We start from the raw sequence: 9,717 nt of genomic DNA on the forward strand, positions 1-9,717 counted from the left end.
GGACGAGTCATTCCAGGTGCAAAGGTTCCCAAGACGCTAGCTGCATTTCCGCGCTGGATGAGAAAATTAATTCGAGAGGTACAGTCGCCATCAGATATATAAGAGCGCCCGAGGTACTCAAAAATATCTGAACACGCCTCTAACGCCTAGGCAATAGAGGCGTGTTCAGATATTTTTGAGTACCTCGGGCGCTCTTATATATCTGATGGTGACTGTACCTTAAATAGTTAGTTCTTAAATGGATTAGCCAACTTGGCATGACATCACTCCTCACCCCTGGGCTTCTCTCCTGTTGCTGTGTTGTAATACTTGTAATAAATGGATGTGTCCAGAAAGGTATAAATCCTTAAATAAAAGATTCATTTCAGGAGAACATGGACATGCGCCCAGCAATTCTTAAGAATGAGCTGCCTCCAAGTTACGAGCAAGCAGGAGAATCGCTTCAACATGCCAACTCATGCGGCAATGATGACTGCAGCCAGCAAATTTGTCTGAAAATAAAGGTATATGTAGAGAACACTATACTTTAAGTTTAACGGCCCAGCCACGACATTGGTCTAAGCGCGGCAGCGGCGAGCGGCAGCCATACGTGCGAATGAAAAGTCCCATCGCTGTGTCTCGCTTCAATGTATGGCCGCCGCTCGCCGCTGTCGCGCTTAGACCAATGTGTGGCTGAGCCGTAAGGGGCTGACAACACCCAATTGCGTAAAATTGATGTTACTTGCGCAGTTTTTTAAGACAAACTATTAGTCTTAGTAAGGCAAGTAAATTATATGTTATTATTCATTATATTTCAAAGAACATAGCCGTACTCGTTACACGATTTAATGAAATCGGCTCGATAGAAAAAAATTGCAAAAATTGGTCTCGAGTTCGTCATTAAACGGTTGTGTGTCGTTCCATTATTCACTTAGTTGTCTTTAGTTAATATTATAATAACAAATATATACATATCTAATACAGTATCGAAACATTTTGCACAAATTATGCATCTTTCTATTTTATTCTAATATTTTTCCGCACTTTTCGTACCTATCCGCCCTTTTTTAGTGATATCGCGCTCTCTCTTACTCCCATACGATTAGACAGTGTACGCTAGCGTCAAGGCCATTGGGTGCTGTCAGCGTCTTAATTCACTTGCTTAACTGTTTTTATTTCAACTTTGTTTCAACCTGTGAATTCTGAACTGCTATTGTGACGTTGTATTTGCAAAGTAAAATGTGTAGTCAAAGTGCATAGACCGCCATCTCTCCACACAGGATTAAAACTTTTGAACCTCTATATAGTGTCCGTCAGGATGGCGTGAGAGATGTCTGAATCGTCACAACATTTGCACCAAATAACTGTACCTAAACTGTACTAAACTGTACCTATAGCGAAGAAAACTGTACCTCAAGCAATCACGCATTAAATAGATAGTGACATAGACACGCCGTCCTGACGTCAGGTTGGCGCGCATAGCCGTGTATCGCCCCAACGTGTTGGAACTATGTTCTGGATCATATATCAATAAACTGTACCTAAACTGTACTTCATAAAACTGACAAAAATAATATTTAAATCACACGTGATATCGGTCAAATCAACAACAAAACAAGCGCCTGTTCCAAATTGATAGGCAAAACATACAAATGAGCACTAAAATTTTTCGTCGTTGATTTGACCGATATCACGTGTGATTTAAATATTATTATTGGCAGTTTTATGAAGTACAGTTTAGGTACAGTTTATTGATATATGATCCAGAACATAGTTCCAACACGTTGGGGCGATACACGGCTATGCGCGCCAACCTGACGTCAGAACGGCGTGTCTATGTCACTATCTATTTAATGCGTGATTGCTTGAGGTACAGTTTTCTTCACTATAGGTACAGTTTAGTACAGTTTAGGTACAGTTATTTGGTGCAAATGTTGTGACGATTCAGACATCTCTCACGCCATCCTGACGGACACTATATATACCTTGTCCATGGTAGTGGTACTGATTAAGTCATCTACTTGACGCTAGGTGTCATCCACTAACACATGTAGATTCTATGATTACAAGCATATCAAAAGAAGGCCAATCTTCTCCTTGTATCATGTATGCAATACAATTCTATGGTTTCCATTGTTAAAGGCTTTCAAGAACCACTTCCCGAAATGCCAGCAACGATCAAACTGCATGGACTGCAAGTTTCTCTTCAAATTCTTCGGCTGCCATGCTCAAAGCTGCACCAAGGTTAACTGTCAGACGCCATTTTGTTTTCGCATCAAACAGAAAATGGCGTTGAAAGAAACTTTGTCAGAACTTAAGAGGTTGCGTGCTGTGGAATTGCTGTAAGTTTGACTTTTTACAGATACATATTTATATCACACAACCTGGCAAAAAAGTGTAGAAATCGAACAATTTTTTTTATCATAGCAACACTCAGTTTTCTCATACACAAGTGACTCAATAGTTGCCACTTGCTAAACGGTTTGTATAGACGGTGGTGCCCCTACTATTTTCTACACTCTATGCTGATTGTTTGCTCTGTGCTGTAACTTTTGTAATTGGCGCCAAACGCTGAGCTTGTTTTTTTTTTCAAACTTTATTTGGGGGCTTTTTCATTTCACGAAGATGTCGCCCCTACAGAACTATTAGGGCTTAATTAACAGAGTTAAAATTTAAAACAAACTACAAACAAAACATTACTTATACATTTCTGTCTTTTGACCACATTTAACCAAATTTAAGACTAAATCTATAACCTTGGACCTGGGGTCCGATAGGTACGTATTGCACAATCCCACGCAACTGCCAACTGACGTCTAGGGTGTTTGTTTCGGTCGCTGACTAGCTGATACTATGTAAGAAATTATCATGTCGGAAAAATAAAAGCCCTGATTATACTGCAGGATTGGCATATGATTATGGCTTAGCTGTTTCACACTGATTTGTCACTTATTCTTTAGTGTATATAACATCTGTCTTCAATTTTTTTTTTTTTTTATTATAAACTGGCCAGTGATTGACCTTAGTCGCACCTGATGGAAAGTGACAACAAGGCCGAGGTTGTAGCTCACTGGTTCAGTAATAGCCTATTCACTCTTGACTTGAATTCACCCAGATTGCATGAGATTCTATGAGACTTAAAATTTTTTCTTCAAACCTTCACAGACTTGACACCATCTCAGCGGACAGGCTCGAGTATTTCGGGAACAACCAGGACAAGGCGGTGTACGCGAGGAAAGTGGAAACGTACATCTACGACCGCGCGTTCACGCTGGACGAATACTACCGCCTTCTGGCTGTCAAGAGATGGGACGTAGTGATGGACATAGATGAGAGAGAGTATGAGAGATGCGGTTTTTTTTGGGATCGCCGTGACGTGTTGTCCAAGGCTGTTCAGGTAAGCAACAGGACTGTATCATCGTCCTCCTTGCGTTATCCCGGCATTATGCCACGGCTCATGGGAGCCTGGGGTCCGCTTTGACAACTAATCCCAAGATTTGGCGTAGGCACTAGTTTTTACGAAAGCGACTGCCATCTGACCTTCCAACCCGAAAGGTAAACTAGACCTTATTGGAATTAATCCGGTTTCTTCTCGATGTTTTCCTTCACCGAAAGGTGACTGGCAAATATCAAATGATATTTCGAACATAAATTCCGAAAAACTCATTGGTGCCATCCGGAGTTCAAACCCGCGATCTCTGGAACGAAAGTCGCACGTACTTACCGCTAGGCTACCAGCGCTATTTGTATATTAAAGGAAAAAATAAATAAAAAATACGCTTCCGGTGGGACTTGAACCCGCATCATCTGCACTCTGTCCTTATCGCGCATGAATTGCACAAGTACTAGTAAAAAATGCGTCTAACTCAATAAAAAATAACTTTACCACAATTGATGTTATTATAAAATTTTCGCGTCTATTCATGCTCTTTCTAAAAATATAAGTTTCATTGGTATATGATAATATATAACCATATAATTAAGAATTTTGTTTGGCAGGGATTATCCTCCAGGTCGCATAAACGGGCGCTGACCGTAGTAAATTATTCAATATTTTTGAGGTCTTATTTTACGGATCCATATGTGAGAGGTATCGTTTGAAAGATAATTAAACCTACTATAATTGTTTACACATAACTATAGTATTAAAGGTAGCTGTTTACATAATATTTGAAAATATGTGTTTTTTATCGAGCATAAGTCGCACAAGTACTGGTAAAAAATGCTTCTAAGTCAATAAACAATAACGTTACCGCAATTGATGTTATTATAAAATTTACGCGACTATTCATGAGCTTTCTAAAAATATAAGTTTTATTGGTAAGTGATAATATAACCATTAAATTACGAATTTTGTTTCGTAGTGGTCACTCCGCCGGTCGCATAAAAATGAGCGCTGACCGTAGTAAAGTATTCAATATTTTTAAGTTCTTATTTTACGGATCCATATGTAAGAGGTATCATTTGAAAGCAAATTAAACCGTCTATAATTATTTTTGAATAACTATAGTTATAAAGGTAGCTGTTTACAAAATATTTGAAAACATGAGTTTTTTTTTCGAGCACGAGTTGCACATATACAGATAAAAAATGCTTCTAACTTAATAAACCATAACTTTACCGCAATTAATGTTATTATAAAATTTACGCGAAATTTCATGCGCTTTCTAAAAATATAAGTTTTATTGGTGTATGATTATATATGACCAAGTAATTACGAATTTGGTTTAGCAGGTGTCACTGCGCCCTGTCACGATATTGGGTGCTGACTGACGTCGCCAAATTTTCTACGTTACTCAGATCCTATTTTACTGATAAATTTGTGAGAGGTATCATTTGAAAGCATATTATGCGTACTATCTTTATTTTTAATATTTCAAGTCGAAACTGTAGAAGTTTACAAAATATTTGATTAGTAATATGTGTATTTTACTGTGCATGAATAGCATTGGCATTGATAAGACACGCTTCTAGCTGAATAAATTATAGTTTTCCGCAATTGAAATAATAACAAAATAAACGGAAAATGTATGACTTACACAAAAAATAAGTTTGGTTTGTATTGCATAAACAATTAATTTGAATTTGTTCAGCTCACCTACTGCGCACCATCATATAAATGGATGTCCACCGTCGTTGCCTTTTTTCATGATTTTTCAGATTTTATTTCACTAATCGTATATTCATAATAAATATAATCTATCACGTATCGAATTTACTTATATACTTAATTGATCAGTAAAATAAAATCTGTAAAATGATGAAGAAATTAAGGCAACGGCGGTGGACATCCGTTTATATGACGATTGACCGTGCGCAGTGGGTATGGTGGACAAATTAACATTAATTGTTTAAGCAAATCTAACAAAACTCATTTTTTGTAAAGGCTATACATTTTGCGGTTCATTTCGTTATTATATCAATTGCGGAAAAATATAATTTATTGAGCTAGAAGCATGTTTCACTCGTATCAGTGCGAATACTGCGAATGCTATTCATATACAGTAAAAATACACATATTGTCAAATATTTTGTAAACTTCTACAATTACGACTAAAATTATTAAAAAGTAACGATAGTACGCATAATATGCTTTCAAATGATACCTCTCACAAATTGATCGAGGATCTGAGAAATACATAAAATTAGGCGACGGTTAGCACCTATTTACGTCACGGGGGTGCAGTGACACCTGCTAAACCAAATTCGTAATTACTTGGTTGTATAATATCATACATCAATAAAACTTATATTTTTAGAAAGCATATGAAATGTCCTGTAAATCTTATCATAACATTATTTGCGGTAAAGTTATTGTTTATTGGTCATGCACCAAGATACAATCTTAAAAATTATGAAAACGGCAACGAAAATGGTCATCCATGTATATGACGGTGCGCACTTGCGCAGTGAGTATGATGGATAAATTAACATTAATTCTTTATGCAATACTGACAAAACTTATTATTTGAAAAGGTCATACATTTCGCCGTTTATTTTGTTATTATATCAATTGCGGAAAAAATATAATTCATTGAGCTAGAAGCATGTTTTACTCACATCGGTTCCAATGCATATTTTCAAATATTTTGTTAGCTACTACAGTTACAACTAAAATTATTGAGAACCAATGATAGTACGCATAATATGCTTTCAAAAGATTCCTGTTAAATAAAATAGGATCTGAAAAATATAGAAAATTTGGTGACGGTCAGCATCCATACGTGGCCGGGCGCTGTGGCCCCTACTTAACCATATTTGTAATTACTTGGTTATATAATATCATACACCAATAAAACTTATGTTATTAGAAAGCACACGAAATTCCGCGTAAATCTTATACTAACATCAATTCCGGAAAGTTGTTGTTTATTGATTAAGAAGCATTTTTTACCAGTAGGTACTTGTGCGACTCATGGTCTATAAAACACATATTTTCAAATATTTTCTAAACAGCTACCTTTATGATTATAGTTATTTATAAAAAAATATAGTAGGTTTAATTAGCTTTGAAACGATACCTCTCGCATATGGATCCGTAAAATAGGACCTCAAAAATATTGAATACTTTACTACGGTCAGCGCCCATTTCTGCGACCGGGCAGAGTGACTCCTGCTAAACCAAATTCGTAATTACATGGTTATATATTATCATATACCAATGAAACTTATATTTTTAGAAAGAGCATGAATAGACGCAAAAATTTTATAATAACATCAATTGCGGTAAAGTTATTGTTTATTGAGTTAGACGCATTTTTTCTAGTACTTGTGCAATTAATGCGCGATAAAAAAACACATATTTTTAAATATTTCGTAAACTTAGCTCTTAACCAATTCTGATTCTCGCAAATCTTTCCATTCATTTCCTTACGTACACACGCCTTGGGTTGTCGCATAGCGACATCTGTATCAACGACTAAATTAAACGGCAAATCGCTTGATTTATTTTCGTAGTGACATCTACCGTCAAGTAGCGGATTTATCAGTAGCGCTACTTGACGTTAGATGTCGCGAGTGTCGTGACATATGAAAAGTGTATTTTTCAAAAACTAGTATTATTACAAGTTGATGGAGGTGAAAAATCCACTATTATGTGGTAAATGGTGATGCAATATCCATATTTAGGAAGGTTTTTATATGAAATGCAGCCTCATTAGTAAATATTAATTATTTTGTATAATCAGTACACTGAACAGTAGCATAGATTAAATATAACAAGATCATACCATCCCATACATTAAAATGCGACCGCCTAAGACCGCGCTTACACTACACCACACATAGATGGCGCCACAAAAAAAATGTCTTGTAGCTTTCGATTATACTTGATGGTTTTAAGTGTCACTTTTGACATAGATTTACGGCTCGGAATTGACACTTAATGCCAATCTACAAATAATCGGTGGCAACGAGGCATTTTTTTGTGGCGCCATCTATGTGTGGTGGAGTGTAAGCGCGTTCGTAGGCGATCGCATTTTAATGTATGGGATGGTATGATCTTGTTATATTTAATTTATGACAGTAGTGATATGGCTCAAGCTTCCCTTTCTGCGAATCCTCCCCATCTTAGGGGACTAGGTTATTAAAATTGTCCTAATTAAATATTTTCCTTACAGACTGATGAAGTTCACATAGTCCCCATCACACCAGAGGATCATTGAAGATTAAACAAGTCTTAATAAAGACGTACTGCCTGGCAAAAAAAGAGTAAAAAATAATAAGAGCATCTTAAAAATATTTTAAACGTATTAAAGTCGACATAACGCTCGACATGTTTCGATCCATTTCCTCGGATCTTTTTTTTTGTACACTCCGCGCATTCGACGAGTGAAGGCGAATGGATCGAGACAAATGCCGAGCTTTATATCGACTTTATACGTGAGTAACCCGTTTAAAGTTTGTTTAAGTCTCGCGGGAGTTTTATAATAATACGGGCGCCACCGTCTATGTAAACTGGCATGTGGCAACTATTGAGTCACTTTTTTGGGAACAGGAAGTGTTGCTATGATTAAAAAACTACCATTTCTAGTCTTTTTTGCTACCAGCATCGTTTTATACCTGCGGGCCGATTTTTGAGTCTCACGCGTTCTAATTCAGAAAATTGTCACTGAAAATAATAAGCAAGCCACCGTTATCAACCGGTATTTTAGTGACAAAATCCCGTATGGGAGATTCAAAAATCGCCCTCCTGGCTGGATATTGTCATTATAGATTTTTTACAGAATTCCATTTATGTTCCTACTTCCTATGTTAAATTTTATTTCGATTTTCAATTATTATGAGAGTTTGCATGAATCTGATTCACACACCTATTTTTTAAGGAATATAACAAACTTATGGGCATACAGATGTAGTGAGAATAGGGTTCTTCGTATTTAGCATAGAGGAATAAGCAAGGGAAGAGTTGTAATTCCATTTTTTTTTTTTTATATTATTATAGGACATTCTTACACAGATTGACTGAGCCCCATGGTAAGCTCAAGAAGGCTTGTGTTATGGGTACTCAGACAACGATATATATAATGTATATATATATATATATATATTATGTATAGAAAACATCCATGACTCAGGAACAAATATCTGTGCTCATCACACAAATAAATGCCCTTACCGGGATTCGAACCCGGGACCGCGGCGCAGCAGGCAGGGTCACTACCGACTGCGCCAGACCGGTCGTCGAAAGACTCCATACATCAGTAAATGCGGGTTATTTGTATAGGCATAGTTAAGTGACATCTAGCGACAATAACGCGTCAAATAGCGTGAATTGTCAGTACCACTACTCGATACTAGGTGGCAACTGTGTCTCGTCTGCCAAAAATTTAATATTAGAACAGTTTACAACTTATATTACAAGCAGAAATAATTGAGAACAGAATACTGGTTAATACTATAGGCTAGTTTCCTACTAGTCAAATCAGCTTCTTTTTAAGAACTGTCAAAACGATTTGCTTATATGGAAATACTATGAAATACTGAGGAGTGACGTCACGGTCAATTCATCTACTTTATATCTTTCTCTTTGACTTATTAAATAGAAATTATGTTTAAACATAACTACTGTCCATGTTTTTCTTCTAATTATGTGGTGCTTTATTTCGTGCACGGCATAAAATATTTTATTTTAAGTGTAGGAAACTAGCCTATTGTAATATTAGCTAAAAATTGGTGAACATTGGACTTTTCGTTCGTCGCGACATCTATTAACAAGTAGCAGCACTGATAATTCACGCTATTTGACGCGTTATTTCTAGATGTCACTTAACTATGCCTATACAAATAACCCGCATTAACTGATGTATGGAGTTACAAAAGGCTCCCCACAGACAGTCTTAAAAATTCATAATCTTAAAAAAAACTTGTATGCAATCTGACAGTTCAAATCTGTCAGTGTCTTGTCAGTGTCAGTTTGAACTGTCAGATTGCATACTATAGACTCGTCTGTGGGGAGGCTTACTCTTACTTACTCTATAGTCTATGGTATTTAAAAACATTCGTATTTGTCATGCTAGTTCAGTCAATGTCGGTACATCTTGGACTGAGACTGACTGAAATAGCATGACACGTTCGTACGTTTCCGTAACAATACGAAGGCAAATCTTTTCGCACTGCATCTGTAGCTATGTTGTAATTAGGGAATGCAATTACCGGTCGTTTTTCAAAACCGGTAATTTACCGACATAATCCAAATTTGGCAAAATTACCGGGAAACCGGTAAACCGGTTTGCATTC

The 9,717-nt window shown here is 36.6% G+C and overlaps 1 protein-coding gene across 1 annotated transcript; it reads left to right on the forward strand.

The window, feature by feature from the left end:
- The first annotated feature begins 352 nt into the window (after nucleotides 1–352).
- Nucleotides 353–8,391, forward strand: LOC125227510 (histone lysine acetyltransferase CREBBP-like). The gene is made up of 4 exons (XM_048131843.1): nucleotides 353–503; nucleotides 2,122–2,321; nucleotides 3,145–3,376; nucleotides 7,599–8,391. Exons 1-4 carry the CDS (start codon nucleotides 375–377, stop codon nucleotides 7,641–7,643), a joined length of 606 nt encoding a protein of 201 aa, XP_047987800.1. The 5' UTR covers nucleotides 353–374; the 3' UTR covers nucleotides 7,644–8,391.
- The last annotated feature ends 1,326 nt before the right edge of the window (nucleotides 8,392–9,717 follow it).

This window comes from Leguminivora glycinivorella, chromosome 6 (assembly GCF_023078275.1).
Source record: "Leguminivora glycinivorella isolate SPB_JAAS2020 chromosome 6, LegGlyc_1.1, whole genome shotgun sequence".
NCBI lineage: Eukaryota > Metazoa > Arthropoda > Insecta > Lepidoptera > Tortricidae > Leguminivora > Leguminivora glycinivorella.